The sequence below is a fragment of the Haliaeetus albicilla genome, chromosome 22, assembly GCF_947461875.1.
Source record: "Haliaeetus albicilla chromosome 22, bHalAlb1.1, whole genome shotgun sequence".
Taxonomy (NCBI): domain Eukaryota; kingdom Metazoa; phylum Chordata; class Aves; order Accipitriformes; family Accipitridae; genus Haliaeetus; species Haliaeetus albicilla.
In genome coordinates this window covers 22001562-22020566 of record NC_091504.1, presented here as the reverse complement: position 1 = coordinate 22020566, position 19005 = coordinate 22001562, and the positions used below count along the sequence as shown (strand labels likewise).

General features: G+C 50.7%; 1 protein-coding gene across 10 annotated transcripts in view; it reads left to right on the top strand.

The window, feature by feature from the left end:
• The window catches only part of TNRC18 (trinucleotide repeat containing 18), a 56817-nt gene that overhangs the window by 21226 nt on the left and 16586 nt on the right, over positions 1 to 19005 (top strand). For 4 of the 10 annotated variants that reach the window (XM_069810319.1, XM_069810324.1, XM_069810322.1 and 1 more), the window contains exons 4-15: positions 2009 to 2111; positions 2537 to 2742; positions 2955 to 3101; positions 3604 to 3788; positions 4566 to 4989; positions 5499 to 6446; positions 7070 to 7245; positions 7995 to 8131; positions 8588 to 8716; positions 10615 to 10789; positions 11859 to 12225; positions 14881 to 15156. In XM_069810319.1, the coding sequence (XP_069666420.1) occupies positions 2009 to 2111; positions 2537 to 2742; positions 2955 to 3101; positions 3604 to 3788; positions 4566 to 4989; positions 5499 to 6446; positions 7070 to 7245; positions 7995 to 8131; positions 8588 to 8716; positions 10615 to 10789; positions 11859 to 12225; positions 14881 to 15156 (3273 nt within the window). The remainder of the gene's footprint in view (positions 1 to 2008; positions 2112 to 2536; positions 2743 to 2954; positions 3102 to 3603; positions 3789 to 4565; positions 4990 to 5498; positions 6447 to 7069; positions 7246 to 7994; positions 8132 to 8587; positions 8717 to 10614; positions 10790 to 11858; positions 12226 to 14880; positions 15157 to 19005) is intronic. The other 6 variants (XM_069810326.1, XM_069810321.1, XM_069810320.1 and 3 more) reach the window with 3 other exon arrangements.

Sequence of the window (19005 nt, the reverse complement as noted above, 5' to 3'; positions counted from 1 at the left end):
AAAAAGATGATAAACCCGTCTATAAATAACAGAGTGCAAGTAATGTGGATGGGAGAGGGAGGAGCAGAGATAAAATAACAAAATAATGTGTTTCTAATAAAAGGCTGGGGGCGGGTGTCAACTCACCTTGTGCCAAGGAATGGAGGGAGGCTGCGAGTTAACCAAGGGCTTGCTCCATATTGCTGACACTGAACAGGCAGTTGGGCATCGATTGGGGAAAATAAATAGGAAAAGGGGCTTCAAGGGGGGAAAACCTGGGCTAGGAGGTGGAGGGGGATTTGTGTGCAAGCGGGGATGCTGGCAGAGAGGCAGGGAGGGATGCTGGGGCTCCAGAGGGATTCACGAGCCCCTGTGCCTCATGCTGTGGAGGCTGGGTAGTAAAACTGAGGAACGGAGACTGCATGGGGCATCGTTCAGTGAGTCGAGGAGGGGCTGGTTGGGGACAGCCACTGCACGCAGCGTCCTGGCAGGCTGCAAGGGCAATGTGGTGACCTTGGAAAGTCCTTCGGGAGGGAGAGGTGTGTGCCTGGTTTTAAAGCATCTTTGCTTTCTGCCTGAAGCCCATGGAAGGAGCCGTGGGGAGAGGAGCTGGGAGAGATGTTGTCTTGTTCCTGGATTCCTTCTGACAGTAAAAGCTGAGGGAATTGGAGACTTGACAGCAAAAAAACCATGGGCTGTCCAGGTTTGTGGAAATACACAGTGGAGCCCTCCTTGAAAAGACTGCCTGTCAGCAGAATAGACTTGATGTTCAGAAATGTTTTCCCGTGTGCCAAACTTTATCCAGACAGGAGAGCGAGGACCCTGGAAAGGGCTGCCGGGGAGCCAGGGTGCAGCCGTGCAAGGCTGTGCTGCACCGCTGAGCCCTGCGGGGTGCAGAGCATCGCTTGGGCGGAGGATGTTTTGGCAGGGAGCACCGGGAGCTGGGGGGAAGCAAACACCTTCCTCCTGGCCCCGTTAGACTGGCTGGCTGCTCACTGAAAGCAGGGCTGGGATTTAGGAGTGTATGGTATCACCAAAGCATAATACGGAGAGGGGCAACAGGGAATTGTGGAAAAAATGCATGTGCAAGAAAGAAGCTAGGGAAAAAAATGGGGAAAAGCAAGCCTAAAATCAGGCGGCTGGGGTGAAGACCTTGGGTAACATGAGAGAAGGGCGGTCCCAATACCTGGTCCTGGCAAGGCCAAGCGAGGCACTGGTTTTTGCTCCTGTGAAGATGCTTCCTAAGTTCTTGCAGATGCAGCTGCTACCATGCCAGGCTGTATTTGCAAGAGCTGTTCTGGTTCTGGACAAGCTATTTCTCCAGCCAAACATCCAGCCCCCCTTTTTGGACTCTTACCCTCATCTGCCATATGTGTCCCTGCCTTGCCAGACCCTTTCTTGTTGCATGGCTTGGGGAGGATGCAGATTCCTGTTAATGGGTTGAATTGCAGAGCAGAACACACTGGTTTTGTGAGGGTCCATAGTGTTGGTTCTGCCTGTTGCAGAAGGACAGGGATTCGGAGCATACTCTGTGCTCCCAGGCTGGTTTACAGGAGCAGAAGATGCTTCAGAAGGTGCAGAGATAAAATCCCCTCCCCCCCGTAAGATGTGCTAAGCAGGACTGTGTGGTTTGATGCAGGGATTTATCTGGCCTCGTCTCCTTCTGAGATGGGAAATCTGCCACTGTCCTTCAGCGAAAACGGTCGCGTTGGTCCTGTTGCTCTCAGGCTGGTGGCTGTCCTGTCCTGGGAGACTGGCCTGGCCTGGTGAGTGGGTCCCTTGATGGCTTGGAGATGCAAACCTCAAACCACATGCACCTCGCTGCTCTCAGGAGCCACCTTAGTGAGAATATCCTGATCACATAGATAGCCTTGCCCAGTCCTTTAGGACTTGAACCTGATGTAGTCTTGGGGCCAGTGACATTTGGGTGTGCTGGCTGCCAGGGTACTGCCTCTCCATGTCCAGAGGAGCGGGGACAGCTTTCCCCAGACTGTTTCTTGTGTCTGATGGTGCTGGGTTGTCTCTTAAGGGCATGGACGCTCAGAAGATGACTGTGGGGATGAGAGGAGCCGCCACCGGGACAGCCACCTCCTGGCAGGGCGCTTGGAGCGGGATCAGGAGAAGCTGCTCAGGTGAGGGTTGAAGGGAGATGGGGTCTCTTGCTGCAGTGCCACATGCCATGCTTGGGGACAGCCTGTCCGGAGAGGGGACAGGGTGCATCCATTCTGGTGAGGCCGCTGGCACTAGCCTTGCTGGTGCTGAGAGTAGTGCTGAGTGAGGTACCATGGGGTTATAGCCAGATCCTAAATACGCAGCAGAGCAATCCTAATAGACTGCTGCAAATCCATGCCTGCTCCAAAGGGATGGAGACATGGGATGTTTTATTGTGGACGTGATGTTAACCACCTCCATCACAGCTCTCCTTGGCTGTCTGTCCCTGGTTTGCAAACACGCTTGTTCTGCAGACTGGTCCATACCCCTGGGCTCCTCCAGCCGGACAGTAACCTGCAGCACTTGGGCACTCTCTCACTCTATCTCTTGCCTCCTCCAACACCAGAGAGAGCAAGGAGCTGGCAGATTTTGCCCGGATACACCCCTCCGGCTGTGCCACGAACGGTTTGAACTCCAACCTCATGGTGACGGGAGGCCCAGCCTTGACGGGCTCCGGGCGCTGGTCTGCAGACCCGGCTTCGCACTTGGCAGCCCACCCCTGGCTCCCCAGGACGGGGAGCCCCTCCATGTGGCTGGCCGGCCATCCCTACGGTGAGTGCTCTGGGAGGGAGCGATATGTCCATGGGGTGTTCACACCGATGCAGTTCAGAGAGAGGTGTTGCTAAGTGCCCGGTGAAGCTGCTGTCTGATCACAGGGGAAAGGGAAGAAGGTATTTTTGAGCAATCAAATGGTAAATGACTTCTCGCATGGGTGGGAGCTGCCTGCATCCCCTGAGTTGTGACTGTGGTGTTTCTTCTTCCAGGACTTGGTCACCCTTCCCTGCACCAGGGCATGACTCCAGGCTTCCCCCCTGCCATGGGGGGAGCTCTCCCTTCTGCCTACCAGTTTGCCAGAGACCCACAGTCAGGACAGCTTGTTGTGATCCCCAGTGAGCACTTGCCACACTTCGGTAAGGATGTGAGCGCGTCCCTGAGGACCATGCTGTGATAGCTGTGGAGGAAACGGGCTTTGGAGAGGGCTAGATAGGACCATGGGGACCAGCAGCCACAGCTCTAGGTTGGGCATGAGCTGGCCTCTTCTTAGGTGTGTTTTGGAGATGGAAATCTGTAATCTTCAGCCGTGGCTCCTCATCATCTGCAGGACCCCACAGAGTTTGAGTCCTTGGTTAGGAGATCTACTCATGGGCTCAGCCAGGGAACGTCAAACCAAGGGTGCCTGGAGAGCAAAGCAAGTCAGACGGCGCCAGGACCCGTGGGGTGGTGGGAGTGGGACTGCCATGGGGAAGTCAGCATGCTTTCCCTTCTGCATTTCTGGTTGCGTTTCTGCATAGCCCAATGTTTGGCATCCCTCACGCCCTGGGATTGCGGTAGAAACTTGTCCTGAGCAATCCTGAATCCTCTAGTCATCCCCATCCTCCTGCCTCCTTGACTGCATCTCTGCTCATTCCCCAGCGGAGCTGATGGACCGGGCACCTCCACTGTGGCCCGCCATGTACCCCCCGACCAGGAGCTCCCTCCAGCACGCTCACCAGCTCCAGCTCCTCTCTCATCAGCAGCTGCTGCGGCAGCACGAGCTGTACATCCTGCAGCAGCAAGCGGCCCACGCCATGGAGCTACAGAGGAGTGCCCAGCTCGTGGTACGTTTTCAAGAGCTTCTTGCTTGAGCGTGAAACAAGCCTGAAGTTGGAGTGTCTGAGGGGAAAAAGCAGCTGTGCCTGTGTTGCAAGTGTGTCTCAAGGGTACGGATGCATTGCGTGATCCTGCCCTGGTCCCTGGGATATGAGGCATTCAGTGCATCCTGCACAGTTAGCGTGGGTTTTGGAGGGGTTTGGTGTAGAGCCATTGAGCAGTGCTGTCAGGAGGGCTGCCCAGCAGCAGGGTGGCCTTGACTCCTTCCCTAGGGATGTCTCTGTTTAGTTGAGTGGTTTCATCCCTGGTCACCTCCAAACAAACCTCCTGAGTGGCTCTGAGAAGCAGCTGCAATACTGACAGCAATCACACTGGGTCCTGGAGCCAGCTCCCATTCACCAAATGATTTTGGAAGTCATGAGCTTTCATTTGGGTGTTTTACACCCATTTAATTTTTGTAGCAGTCATCTGGTTTTCAGCCTTCATTTTACATGTGTGCTTGCTAGGCTGGAGGCTTAGAAGTAGAAGTGGTTTGCTTTGCTTGCAAGTGGAAACTGAGACACCCTTCACATGGCTCCCAGAGCTGGGAAATTGTAAAGCTATCCCAGATCAGTGTCACCCTCCATCAGGTTGGTCTTAAAATGGTGCTGCACTGGGGAACGTGTGTTTTATTCCAGTGCATATTTGATAAGACCATGTTTTGGTCTGGCTTGTTGGTAGGTCTGTGCCGCTTTCCAGAAGCAGGTAGAGATGTCTTGCTGAGTTCTGCTCTGTTCTTGTCGCAGGAGAGGTTGAAGGCGAATGAGCAGCGTGCGGATATGGAAGAGAAGGTGACAAAGCGGAGCCTGGACAGTGCCAAATCAGGCCTTTCCTCCTCTGCCCCGGGACTGGTGCACCGAAAACCACCCGTGCTGTCTCCCAGTGCCTCCACGTCCTACAGCAAGGCTGTGAGTCCACCTCCCCTCTCTCCCAGGGCCTCACCCGTGTCTGTGCTCAAAGCTGAGGTGATCCAAAAGATGGAGGAGCCACCTTCGCAGCCAGCCTACTCCTACCCTGCCACCCCCAGCTCCCATCCTTCCAGCCCGCCCCCCGCCTCTCCACCCCCTGCCCCTGCCATCCCTCCAAAGGAAGAGGCGCCCGAGACTGTGGAGAAGAAAGACCTGGAGCTGGAAAAAGAAGCTGCCGGTCCATATCAGGCCTTGTTCCCAGGTAAGAGAGCCCTGCTTTGGCAGAGTCCCGTTGTGTTTGTGCCTGCTTCCCTTTTTCTCCTCGGCTCTTTCCTGCTTCCATCCCTTCCCCTAGAGAAAACCATGTAGCTCCTCTACAAGGCAGGGGAGAGGCAAGGACCAGGGGTGGTGTGGTGGACTGGGATCGATGCCTGGGTCGTAAAGGGACCTGGGGCTGTAGGCTGTCTTCTTCCCTTGGGTTGAGCCTGGGTTGATTCCCCCAGGGATGAAGTCTCAGTGGGAGAAGGATGCAAGAGGCAGATCTCTCTCCAGTTGCAGGAGAGTGCTGGGAAGGTGCAGAAGGGACCTCTGGGGTGCTGCTGCCTGTGGCACCTTGGCCAGGAGAGAGGTGCCCAAAGCAGCTACTGCTTGAGAACAGGAGGAGACGAGAGATGATGAAAGCAAAGGGAACCCATCTCTATGCCTTAGTGTGAGAGAAGGTGCTTTGGAGACCCGGCCATTACACAGCCTGTCGCTTCTGATATCTTGCAGAGATCCCCCCAGGATATCCATTCCAGTCCCTGCCTCCCTCCTTTGGAAGACACTATCCCTACCTCCTCCAGCCCACCGCAGCATCTGATGCAGATGGCCTGGCTCCTGACGTCCCGCTGCCTGCTGAAGGCTCTGAGCACATGGAGCTTTCCCCAGAGGTCAAGCCCATCCACCTGTCTCCGTCCAAAATGCTAGAGCCCATCCAAGCAGCAGCAGAAGAGGAGTCCTTGGAAGAGAGGGTGAAATCAGAGGTGCAGATGGAGGAAAGCCAAGAAAGCATCTGTGAGCAGGACATGGGGACTCTGAACATCACCACCTCTGCAGCTGTCCCAGTGCAGAATGTGGACAACTGCAGTCTCTTACTGCATCAAGGTGAAGCCCTGGGTGCTATGGAGCAGGACCAGGAAGACCTCCAGAGCTGCCCACCTCCTTACCAGGTTGTGGCCTGCCCTGCAGAAGCAGAGGCTCAGGCAGAGACCGGGAGCGGAGCAGAAACCTGCTCCATGCACATGGACTATGACGGTTCGCTCGTGCACGCGGAGAACGAGCCACCTGAGATGGACTTGACACCCCAGCAGGAGGAGGCCTCCGTAGCCATGGAACTGCAGAGTGCCGATGTGCCCCGGGGGAGAGAGTTTCCCAACCTGCCCCCTGAGGAGGGGGAGCAGGGGCCAGAGATCCCTTCCTACACGGAAGAGGCAATCTCTTGTCAAATCCCAGCTCTGGACATCAAGCCAGGCGACCCGCTGGCTGGGATGAACGCTTTGGTAGCTGCCACAGAAATGCCTCAGGCTTGTTCCTTGTTGACTACCACCAGTGTCACTCCATCCCAGATGAAGGTGGAGGTGTTACCTGACCAGGCCTTGGAGCACTCCTTCCTGCAAGGGATCACTTTGCTGAGTGAAATTGCAGAGATGGAGCTGGAGAAACGGAAGCAAGAAATGCAGAGTAAGTCATGAGTGTGGAGTCTGGCCAGCCTTGGGCTAGGTTGGGTTTCTCTGCATATGGTCTTCGTGCTCTCTGTGCGAGCAGAAGAGCAGAGGCACAGGTGGGATCTCTTGCAACCTCAGCCAGGCAGCAAGCGGCTGGTACTTTGGATGGGGTTGGAGCAGGGTTTTGTTGCAGTAGGCTGAGCTACGTGTGGCTTTTGTACCGCTCTCCCCTTCCAAAGGCCCTCGCCATGTCTAGACAGTTTGTGGTATGTGTAGCGGAAACAGAGCCCCACTTGCCGAGAGCTGCCAGGGTAACACCCTTCTGGCAGGCACTGAGTCTACAGTCTGTCGGGGTTTGGCACAAGAGGCCCCAGTAGCTCCAGATGATGCTTTCCAAGAGTTTGGCAGGTCCTGAAAAGATCTCACCTTCCAGTAACTTCCTGAGGTGAGACGTGATGGGAACTGCCAGTTGTGCCATGACTGGATACAACAGGAGATCTCAGGTGGGGGCCAAGGGTGGCTGGGAGGCTCTTTGGGAGCTGCCATGGTCCAGGAAAGGACATAAGCCTCTCCTTGTGCCTGCTGGAGGAGCAATCTTGGAATGTGAACCTCTGTAGCTTTTTTTTCTGTCCTTCCTAGCAGGTCCAGAGAGTTTCCCTGTCCGGCCAACACTGGAGAGTTTGCTGGCTGCCAGCACCCACATGCTCATGGAAGTACTTTCCACCCCCTTTATGGAAAGTCTGAAAACCATCCGGCTGCCTCGAGAATTGAATCCCAACAAAAAGTACAGCTGGATGCAGAAGAAAGATGAACCCGTAAGTAGTTCTTAGTGTGGCTGAGCCTGAAAAGCCACAGTGCATCCACTCACTGCAGCTTGCTCTTCCAGCCACAGTTTGCCACCTGGCTTGTGCTGCCCTTCTGCATTGAAAAAGCGACTCGGCGCTTCCCTCACATCACGTTTGTAGCTGCACAGGAGTCGATGTGGTGTGATTTAGCTTCCTCCCTTGTTTGTGAATCAACACCATTGAATTCAGCAGGACCCTCGGCAGCCCTGGAAAGGGTGTTTGTAATACAAAGCCAGCAGGAACTTGTATGTTACTGCTTTGGCAGGAGGGGATAAAAATAGTGTCAGGAGGGTTCTTTCTTGTTTTTTTCTTTGCTGACTCTTCCCCATGGGAGAGACTGACAAATTATTTTGTACCCAGCAAGTAAGTGTTCCAAGACAGGGAATATTTTGATCGGTCTTTTTAAATAAGGGAAAAGAGACTCCATTTGTGTATTTTATCCTGCAGGTTCTTTTCCAGGGTTGCTCTCCCTCAAAGCTGATACCATCCCATGCACAAGCCACAGAACATCTTCGTTCGGCTGGTTTTGCTTGGGTACTGCTCTAGGGCTGTGCTTGTTGTGGGCAAGGGTGCTCCGCTCCACTGTAAGCATGGAGGGCTTCCCTGCCAGGCTGCAGATCTCGGCCATTGCAAAGGCACCCCAGCGTGCACCACCCCAGTCTAGGTGAGGGCCTGGACGTGTCCTGACCTTTTCGCCCCCTCTTGCCTCCCCACCCTAGATGTACTCCATCAAATCGGCCATCGAGAACATGGACGCGATGGAGCTGGACTACAGGATGAGGCTGGCGGAGCTGCAGCGGCGGTACAAGGAGAAGCAGCGGGAGCTGGTGAAGCTGCAGCGCCGCAGGGACTCTGAGTAAGTCGCAGGCTGCTCACTCAGTCTTTTTTTTTCCAGCTGGGCACTTTCACTGCCTCTCGGTCCAGGAGAGAAAACAGCCCTCCATCCCTCCCTGTCTTCTCTCCTCTCCTCCTGGTACGGCCCACCAGAGCTTTGCACAACACACTCCTAGGTTATGTGACACGACAACCTGATCACTGGTGAATGCAGCTGGGAGACCGTATTAGAGACAACCTTGGCTTCAGCAGCTCAGTTTAGCAGTTTGGTGGCAGGCGAAGGTTCTGGGTTGGCTCCTGTTCTTGCTTGCTTTCTTTTAATTTTTTTCCCCTTTTCTTCTTTTTGGATTTATTTGCTTTATTTTTTTTCCCTGTTTGTTTTGCTTTTTGGTTGCAAAATTTGATTTTGCTTTTTTTTTCTTTGCTTTTTTTTTTTTTGTTGCCTTGGTTAACAGTGAAGCGTATGGTTTTTTTAAAGGGAAAAGCATGACGAGAAAAGTAGAAGCTTGGCGAGAAGAGGCCCTGGAAGGCCCAGGAAGAGGAAACTTGGATCAAGCGCTCTGTCACCCATTAAGGAGAGAGGGAAGAGTGACAGCAAGAGTGGAAAGTAAGGCTGGAATTCGGGGAAGACGGGAAAATGACAGGGTCGCTGCACCAGGGTCTTACTTGGGGAGAGCATCTCAGATGCAGCGGGGGCTTGCTGTGGCGTTGTGTTGGCAGGCCGGTCTCTGGCAGCAGTGGTGTTGTGGAAGCGTGTGCATTTAATGTGAGTGTGTCCTTACAGTGGGAATACGGTGCCAGCGTCCTCCCTCCCCGCTGGTAGAGCACGTGTCTGTGGTGCTGGGTGCAAGTAGGACAGGCTGAGTTGAGCAGCAGTGAGGTGATACGGAGCAGCTGGCTGGGCAGGGACCTGTAGGTGAGCTCTTGGTGTTGGGGAGCGTGTCCTCGTGTGTTTTCAGGAGAGCGGACGGTGCAAGCGGGTGCCGTAGAGCTAAGTGCAGGGATGTCAATGTGAAAAACTGCAAGGACAGGGCTCTTACAGGTTATCTACTTTGTAGGGCCTTTCTGCTGTGTTTCTGCTGTCTTCATCTCTGTTCGCTTTATCAGTGGGAGTTGGTTTCACCTGACCTCTCTCTTTCAAGTGTCTGGATCATTCTCTCTTCTGCTTTTTTCTCTTTTGCAAGTCCAGCTGCTCTTGTTTGGATGCCTGGATCTCGCCACTGTTGGCCATCTAACCATCCATAGATGGCCACGTCTCTGCATGGGAAGGCACTTCCAAGCTGCCGTCCTGCGTGCTACGTATTTTTGCAAATGTCCTTTCAAGACTACAAATTAGATTCAGGTCCCCAGCTCCCACTGATCATGCACTTCTGAAAATCTGTCCTCTTGGTGGCTCTGTGTTTTGCTTTTCGTGTTTGAGTGGCTGGACAGGCTGGAGGCATCCAGAGGTGGCTGGAGTTGTGCATGTGTGCGTGCGTGATCGTGCTGCGTATGCATGTCCCCGCATCGCAGGAATGCTTGAGCAGCCTGGCGTGGGAGACGGAGATGCACCCTCAGCCAATGTCCAGGGCCTGAGGTGTTGGTTTAGCTGTCTGCGGAGGTCAGCAGAGAGGACGGAGGGGAGGGGAAATGCCTGGAAGCTGAGGAGGCTGCCCTGTGTCAGTGGCTTTGTGGTGGTGGTATGACCTGGGCCAGCAGGTTTAGCGTGAAGGAGGCGGCGTATGAGAGCTTTTAGTGGAGGCTTGGTACAGGTCTTGAGGTGTTGACTGATCATCCATCAGGTAGTTACTGGAGACAGCTGGGGAGCAGTGAAAGTTGTGCTTATAGTCTCACCTACTTTATTTTTTGTTTTTTTTAATGATTTATTTACCCTCTCCTTTCCCCCCAAATCCCAAAGCAAGACCAAAGACATAGATCACAAATGCCTCTTGCAGAGGGGCCAGGCTTGTAACGCAGATTGCCTGTCCTTTGAGCAAGCCAGTCCCTGCAGTGCCCTTGTCCCTCCACGTCACCTTGTGTGGCATATCCTTACCACCTCCTTGCTCATAGCCGAGCAACCAAGAGCAAGTGTCTGGGCAGTGAGGCACTTCCCTGGGCCTTGGGAATCTCTCTCTGCACCTACAGAGTCCATGAAAGTAGAGGTGGGAAGAGACTGACAGGGCCAGCTCAGCTCCCTATCCTTCCCTCTGCTACTCTGTACAAAATCAGGCACTTTTCGGTGGCTGTTACTCAAGACACCAAATGCTTCATTTCAGAGACCACCTTGCAGGTCTCTGCTTTCAGGCACTCTCATCTGTGCTGGTGGCCAAGAGTGTGCAAGAAGGGCTCCTTGGCTCTCCTGTTTGGTGGAAAACCTTGTCCAAACTGCTGTCACTTCACAGTGGACTTGGCTCCCGCTGAGGATCCCCACTGTCCTAGGAGGCATTTAACCTCACTTTTGAGCTTGGTGAGGATCACAGGGAGGAAAGCCCCCCCACCTTGACCCATCCTGTGCTTGGCTTGCAGACTGAGCAAGTCCTTGCTGCTCTCCGAAGACTCTGAGACTGGCGAGGGCATGAAGAAGAGGCACAAAGGGGCCCTCCCGGAGGAGGACGAGGATGTGGAGAGCGGCAGTGGCAAGATGAAAGGGAGGAACCAGAGCTGGGAAGAGCATGATGTGGCTCCCAGCTTCTCAAATGAGGTCAGTGCCCTCATGGGGAATACAGAGCCACAGGCCAAAAGCAGATCTCTTTCCTGCTTTGCTAGTGTTGGCTTGCAGTGGATAACTCCTCCTGATCTTCGAACGTCTGTTCTCAGTTCACGTGGGTTTAGAAGCTCTCCATGAGAGGACTGTGCAGCGGAGGGGTGTTTGCAAACACTAGCATTGGCTTATGGAGGTTGGATCTCTTTGGTAGGCAGCAGAGGGGCAAGCGCCTTCAAGCCAGCCAGAGCATCGCAGTGTTGCACTAGCCCTGAATCCAGAGCAGTGCTTGTCTCACCCCTTTGCCTGTCGAGATAGTGGAGGGGAATGGACTTCCTGAAACGAGGGAGCAAAGGGAGCACAACCTTGCTATTTTAAATGCAGGGTTTTCTTCTCTCCTGTTGAGGCAATGAGATGTTTACTGGAGCTTTAAGCTGCTGATGAAATCCAAAATGCATACAGGCGAACTACTGAGTTACAGCTGCTGTTATCTAGCTGTAGCACATGTAAAGTATATTTACTTTTTTCAAAAAGCAAGAAAATACTGAAGAGGATGTGACAGCACTGGCTGTAATGCAGTGGTGCTGATGCTCTTGCTCAGAGGTATTTGGGTCTTTTTGGCAGCCCAGCCTCTGGAGCTGGTTGATTATGTGGAAATCCGTATTTATTTGGCTGGGGTTTTGGGTAAAGAAGATTTTTAATCCTCGTGATACGGAGAAAAGCTTGTAAAACCAACCCAAACATATCCTAAAAACCAGGAGGTGTTGAGAAAAAAGAACTCCAAAACATGTTGTTCTGTCAACATACTTTTGGAAGAAAATTCAATTTCTCTAAGTTAATCTTGCAATTTTGTAGTGCTTGATAATGGTAAAGCTTTGCTGTTTGCTGACATCTTCCTCTTCTTCCTCCTTAGCACCATGGTGGGTTTTGGCAACTGGGGCTTAAGACCATCATTTTGAGGCCTTATTAACTAGCGTGCATGAGAGACTGTTATGAGGGCTAGTAAAATCCCTCAGGCCTGTCATGATATCTGTTCTGTATTCACCTGTGTCTCTTCCTTTCACCTCAGCAGTTAAAGCTCAAAAAGAAGAAGGTGCCATCGGATCAGGAGCAGCTGGCCAGCAAGCTTGACAAGGCCCTGTCGCTCACCAAACAAGACAAGCTCAAATCCCCCTTCAAGTTTGCTGACAGCTCTGGGGGAAAGCCAAAAACTAGTGGAGGTGGCAGCAGGTACCTCCCACCCCACGAGGCTCTGCCAAGCAAGGAGGAGAAGAAGAGCCTGGCCAAGAACCTGGGCCTGTCACTGAAAACCACCAAGGAAGGTAAAAACAAAGTGGCTGCCAAAATGAAGAAGATGGAGGTGGGGTTAAAAGTCAAAAATCAGCTCAAGGTTTCCCATTCACCAGCAATATCTGAAGTTAGCAGCTACTCCTATAGTAAGTAACCCCTTATTTATCTCTTCTTACAGTGTAATCTTTTGTGGGGGCTTGCGGTGGGCGTTTCTGGCCTCTTGGAAGGGATCTCGGAGGTGGGTCTGGTTTTGCTCACGAGTGAAAGGTGACCTCCTCCCTGGCTAATCAATGCTGCTGCATCTTTGGGGTCAGCATGCATTGTCCGCCCAACTTGCTGTCCAAGAGGTAGCCAATATCAGTGTGTCTCTTCCTGGCCTGTGTTGTACTGATGGTCAATAGGGAAAAATGCTTTAAAAAAGAAGTTGACCTGCATTCTTGCTTTTGGTGGGAGTAGACACTCTCCTTCTACCTGTCAGATGCGTACTCATACCCTCTGCTCTAGGAGGTGGTTAATGGTTGACTTCTGAAGTCTTGTTGAGTTGGGTGGGATTGGCTTTAGGATTATGCCATGGAGTCAGTTGGAGAAGGCAAAGTTTGCCAGGGGGCTCTGATGTTCGTGAGCATCCTCCTGCCCTTCAACGTCATGGCTTGGTTCCTGGCTGACTGTGCTCAGCCTTCCCATCTGTCTCATCAGTGTTCGTCTCCACCCCAGCATCCTGTGTACAGATTGCTATTTCTGAACCCAAAGTGCACCTGAGGCAAAGGTTCCTGCAACTGAGCAGAGCTAGGGACCCCAGTTATGGAAGGAAAAATCTGAATTGCAGGTAGTGTTGGGAAGACAGTAGAACCAGAGGTAGATGAGTCTTTAATGGTTCAGGCAGACAATGGGGCAGAGAACATGTGAGGGACTTGGAGTTTATGGTCTGAGGTCTGGTTGTGTAATTGTCTTAGCTCACTTGCATACACATCTTTTCCTTTGCTTGCAGCTATTTAAGTCCCATGTTAAAACCCTTATGGGGTGTTTGTATGCATAACAAATATATCTCTCAGTGCAACACCAGTTTAGAAATTTCATTAATGGGGAAGATGATGAGCTAGTGATTCTCCAACGGAACAAATGTTTGGCATGAAATTAGCCATTTACATGGCAAAATAGGAGCCATTGTGTCCAGTGGACTTGAACACAGCCTTTGGCTGATTGTGCTGTACACACCACCCAATAGTTCTGTTTTGAATGTGCTTCACTCCCAAGGATGGACACATGGTTCCTAAGCTGGGAGCTCTGGAGCTAATGGGGAGAGGAGACACGGGCTGTTGCTGGAGCTAAAAGCCTTGGCTTGTGGCAGAGCGAGCTTTTGCTGTGCCCTTGCACTTGGTACTGGGGTTTCATGAACAAAAACTCTCTCCCGGACCTAAGGGAGCTTCTGTCTAACCCCTCCCCTCTCCAGCAAGTCTCCTGGTGTAGGAGTGTGCCCCTTCGCTACACAAATCTCAGCTCAGGAGGATTTTTGTCACTGAGGAACCAACTCTGAAATGGCTCAGCTTTGTTGTGTGGTTTTTCATCTGTGTGCAGGTTCAAGGAAAGGGCTTTAGCCTGTCATTTGGTCACTCAAGCGTGATGGATTTGGGGAGGCAGGTCGAGCATATGGCAGCACCTCCCATGACTGGTGGGCTGCTCTTGTGGAGGAGGAGAAGTGGGACTGGCGCCAAGTCCTTCTGCCTCCTAACCTCATGATTTTCTAGCTGGAGTCCTGAAAACCTTGGGCATAGATCCAAAGGGCGAGCTGAGCATCCAATTCCCACAGATTTTAACAGAAGTCAGATGCCCAAAATCATTTGCATATTTGGGCTTTGGGCCTCCTAAACTTGCTGTCCCTCATTTCTGCCTCTCCACAACCAATGCAATGGAGATGGGGAACGATGCCTGACCAGGGCTGACACTGGAGAGCATCTGCTGCTGCTCACAGGCTGGAACGGTCCTCGCCGCAATGTCTGTAACGTTGTGGAGCCGATGGTGCGTTCACAAGCGGGGAGGTGACAATTTATACCCACTTTTATTACATCCAGGGGTACCGTATGCTTTTTGTTCCACTCATCAGATGCCAGAGGGGACTGCTGGATAACTTCTCACCGCCCACGGGGCTTGGCAGCTTTGTAAAGCTGTGGTTCATGGACCGAGGAGCGGCTTGGTCCCTGCTCTGTTTCGGCATACTTAATATTGCACGCCGCAGAGTGTCTGCGGTGGCGTGTTCAGAGTTAGACATTTGGAGTTAGACGTGTTGCCCGTTTGGCAGCTGGGCTTCTCCGGCTGCCCATGTCGAAAACCCTCTGGGAGAGTTGGTTCGTGTAGAAAAGTAGATTTAGGTCAGAGTGTTGAACATAACCATAGTTAAGACTAATTCAGATCGATGGCCCGGTTGTTGGCGTTGCTGTGCGGTGGACATCTTCATAGCGGAAATTTCTACCTCAGTTTTCTGCTCCTGAGCTAAAAATACTCCTTGGATCTTGTCTTAAGGGAGGACAGGAGTCATTTGGCCTAGGTGGAGAGTGTCTATTTCTGACCGAAAGAAGGAAATACGTATTTCTGTGTTATTCAGCTCCCGCTTGCTGAGCCTGAGACTTAGGATGGAGGGACCTGGCAGGGGTGGAAAATGGTGGCACACGGCCCCTCCTGCAGCCACTCTCCCCTCCTGGTCTACAGCCTCTTCACAAAGAAATGCACCAAAGCACCCCCCAAAAAACCCCACCCCAAACCCCCATTCTCTGATGTAACGCTCTTCCCACCCGCTTTGACCACAGATACGGACTCAGAGGAGGAGGGATCCCTGAGGGACGAGTGGCCGGCGCAGCCCCCGTCTGCCCCCAAGCCGCGGCCGCCCGGTCTCTACAGTGCAGCGGCCAGGAAGGGTGGCCGGGCGGCCGGTGGCCCCAAGGCGGCCCCCCGCAGCGCGGCGGCCGGGCGGCCACTGAAGCCAAAGGCGGTGGCGGGCCGGAAGCAGCCATTCTGCCTGCTGCTGCGGGAGGCCGAGGCGGGATCTTCCTTCAGCGACTCCTCGGAGGACTCGTTCGATCAAGGTTACTAGCTTATAGCAAACACAACCCCAAACGCACCCCTCTGCCATGTCTGTGTGGGAGCGGGCGGGGCGGGGGGCGAGGGCGAGCGAGGGGCCTGGCGGGCCGGGGTCAGCCATTTTGATGGTCGGAGCCAGGGCGGCCATCTTTGTTCTTGGCAGCGTAGCCTGCTTTATCAGCCTGACGTTTATTTTTTATCCTTTTTGTACCTGTATCATTGTGATATTATTACTGGCTGGCTCTTTTAGAGCTTTTATATCAACTGGGTTTTAGTGTCCACCTCTCCCTGCTTTCCTGTTCCCTTCCTCCCTTCAGTTTTTCCCTCACTTTCTTCCTTACTGCCACCACCACCATTATATTATTATTATTATTACTATTATTATTATTTTATTTCTTATTATTTTATTTTGGCATGAGCCTTGTAGAGGTTTGGAAGGAGCTTTCTTTATTTTTTTTAAATTACTTTCCTTTTTGTTTTTTCCTTTTTTCTTTTTCCTTTTTGTTTTTTAATACCGGGATACTGTTGTGTGGCCGTGTGACTTGATGTTTGTACTGCAATTTGGTATACCAAGCTTTATTAAACATATCGAGTTCATTTTTAACTAAACCTGTGTACCTTGTCTCTCTTGCTGTGTCTCTTATCAGGCGATTAGGTTGCCGCTTCACTTCATCCTGCTCTGCATCCCCCTCCTGCTCCCACTCCCCATGAGTAGAACTGGAATTAACCTAGTCTGGGGTACTCTCTATTATTCAAATATCCCTGCTGCCTTTGTCCAGATAAAGCCTAGGCCTTTACCGCCCCCCCCAACCCCTTTAATTTAATTTTTATTTTGTTCACCCAGTTTTGTTTTTTTCTTTTTCAGTTTGTTTCCTCTGTTGATAGACTCTCTTGAGGCAGGCAGTTAAAATGTGGAGCCGCTTGGTCCTTGTTGCTGCTGCAGGAGGGTGCTGGGTGTAAGGTCCCCATTATTTAACAGCCAGAAATTTATCTTTTTCACTTTTTAAAATGTATACGGCAAGTTTTTGCCTCTCTTTTTGGGTGGTAGTTTTTTTCAGATGCCCAGACGTAACCCACGGTGTTCAAGGATATGGCAATTACTGCATTAAATTTGACTCTGCAGTTTCCCTCCCTCACCCTCACCCCAATTTTTTTCTTGCAGCTTTTTTTTTGTCAGCCTGTCATTAGTACTTCAGTGGGAAAAGAGATTACTTGAGGCTTTTCCTCCAGAGACACAAGGGGTTTCTGTTTTAGAGCGCACTCATTAAATAATAATCATGGGGAAAGGTCATTTTAATGAGCCCTCAGCTCCCAAAAGAAAATAGCTCGTCTGGGCTGAATGCTAAGCAAGAGCATCCCCAGTTGTTATCATCTAAGTTACACGGCAGATCTGGATGTAGTGCAGCAAAAGCCTTTTAGTATTTCACACTGCTCAGACGGCTGTTAATTGAAAATGGGGCTAGATAGTTTCGCTTTTGTTTTGTTTTTTCTTAGTTTTTTGATGTTAATTTCCTCCATGCACCTGTTTGTTTTTTCTTCCCTCCAAACCCAACCTCCAAAGAAAGATAATTTAAGCTAAAAAAAAATTATCAAACACAGCAGAAAGATACAGAACGCTGATTTGGTTTGATGTGGCGCTGGGCTGGACCCACCAATGCATTTCAAAGAAAACCCAAAAAGAGAAATACATGTTTCAGAAAAAAAAAAATATTCTTTAGAGAACCCCAAGAGTTCTGGGGATAGTGGATTTTATGTAAGGGTGAGATTGCCACATTTTCATGAAGCGTCTGCATTAACTTCCATTCCTCCCTTCCCTGTTCCTTCCTGCATCTTTTCTTTGTTTATTTTGCTGCTGTTGGAAATTTTGAGGATATCAATCCCTTTTAGGTGCCAAGTTCTTGAGGGTTTTTTGGGTTTGCTTTTTGGTTTTGCTCCAGGTAAGCAGATAGGTAACTTGTCCCTAATTGGCTTTGTCTATTTTTCAAGTAACCTGTCTGCTTTAAAAGAAAAAAAAAATAAAAAAATCCCAGTTTTATGGGATAAAATCTGGGGAGGGGAGGGGATATGGGAGGAGGTTGGGGAATCTGGAAGAAATGGGGAAAGGCATTGTAAATCCCTCTGGGGTGTCATTTAATGGTGGGGAAACCAAAGATGCAAAACCTCCTGGGGTGGGAGGTGGGCATGGACGGGGAGGTGGGGAGGGATTATTGGTTACAGTTTTGTTTCTTTCTGCAAATGATTTTTTTTTTGGTTGTTCTTTCTCAGAAGCATTACTTGAAGGGATATTTGGGTAATAGGGTTTCTAATGGCTTTCCCTGATACTAAACCGATTAATAACCTCAGCTTTTCTAGAAGTGCTCGCTTTCTCCTTGCAGCTGCTTGACCAACCCTTTCACCCCTGCCCCTATCCATGATGCTTTGAATGTCTGTGTCGGTCTCTTGCATTTGCTCTCACGCTGCACTAAAGAAGCAAAGTGGTTGGCTGGTTGTAGGGCAGACACTTCTCAGCGAGGGTCACTAGCCATGAACCCGAACCTTGACCATTGTTATGTAGGTAGGCAAAATAACTTTTCTTTATGTCATCTGTCAGCCTCAGATGTTTCGATGTTGCCTCCATGAATAATGACACGTAGCTCTTTGCATTCTCTTGGTTATTTTAATTTTTAAGATGATTGCTGTCCACTTTTGACTTTCCTCTGTCCATGAAGAGTCTTGCATGGAAGGTTTGCTTATGTGTATGTGTTTGAGGACTCCAGAAATGCTTTACTGTTTGCAGGCCTTCTTTTGGAGAACCCCTTAACTCAGCAAAGGGAAGGATTTGCAGATGGGTCCTAGATGAGAAGCCATGGGTGCTGCCTGCAAAGGCTCTGCCACTGTCCTTAAAGGTTTCTGGGCCATGATGTAGACTGTTCTAGTATCAGGGTAATTGCCTGGCCATGGCCCTGCCAGGAAGACCTATTTGCGTCTGGTTTGAGGTAGAAGAGGTAGGGACACACTGCTTTCTTACAGACCAACCACCACGTTGCCATTCTGATAACAGGCAAAGCTTGTGGTTTTTCATCCAGTGACCTTGGAGAGGAAACTGCTAATGTGGGCTAAAGCCACGTGGGACTTTTGAAAACCATCAGGATAGGTAATATCTTAAGCTTTCTGAGACCAAAGACCCATACTTCCTCCTCCTCCATACTCTGTTTTCCTTAAGAAATTAGTACCTTCCCTGCTCTCCTTTCCCTGACTTGGAGGAAGATTTTATGCCCGATGAAAAAAAAAAACCCAGCGAGAGATAACTGGTTCCCTCTACAGTCATTCCCATGTGATAGTTATAATATTTTTAATTTTTTATAAGTACTTCTGGAGTCAGCAGCACAGCACATGGGGGGGGGAAATATCTTCCAACAATTATGAGAATTGGCTTGTTTGGAAAAAAAAAAAAAGGTACAGTCTTAAATTGGACATTCAAAAATAAATAACTTCCAGAATTTGGACAGATCACACAAATCAGATGTCAATGACCCAGTAGCTGTCTAAAGTCTGCCTGTACTTAGCCTGCTTTGTATGCTGTAGGCCTGCTTGGTGTTATGAGAAAATCATGCTATTTTTTTTACAATGTGAAATGACTCTTTTAAGTGTGTGTTTTTACTCCCCCCTTCCCAAGTCTTTCCTCTCCACACCCCCCTCAATCTGTCTTGTTACATCAGTCTTTAAAAACCAAATTGCTTAACCAATTTCTGTTCATCATTAACAAATCTTCGTTTACTGCTCTCCAACAGTAAAATACCACAGCAGCTTAGCTGTTAAAAGCAATGAGAAAATTTAGTATTTTTGATTGGGTTTGGTTTTTAATTTAATGCAGG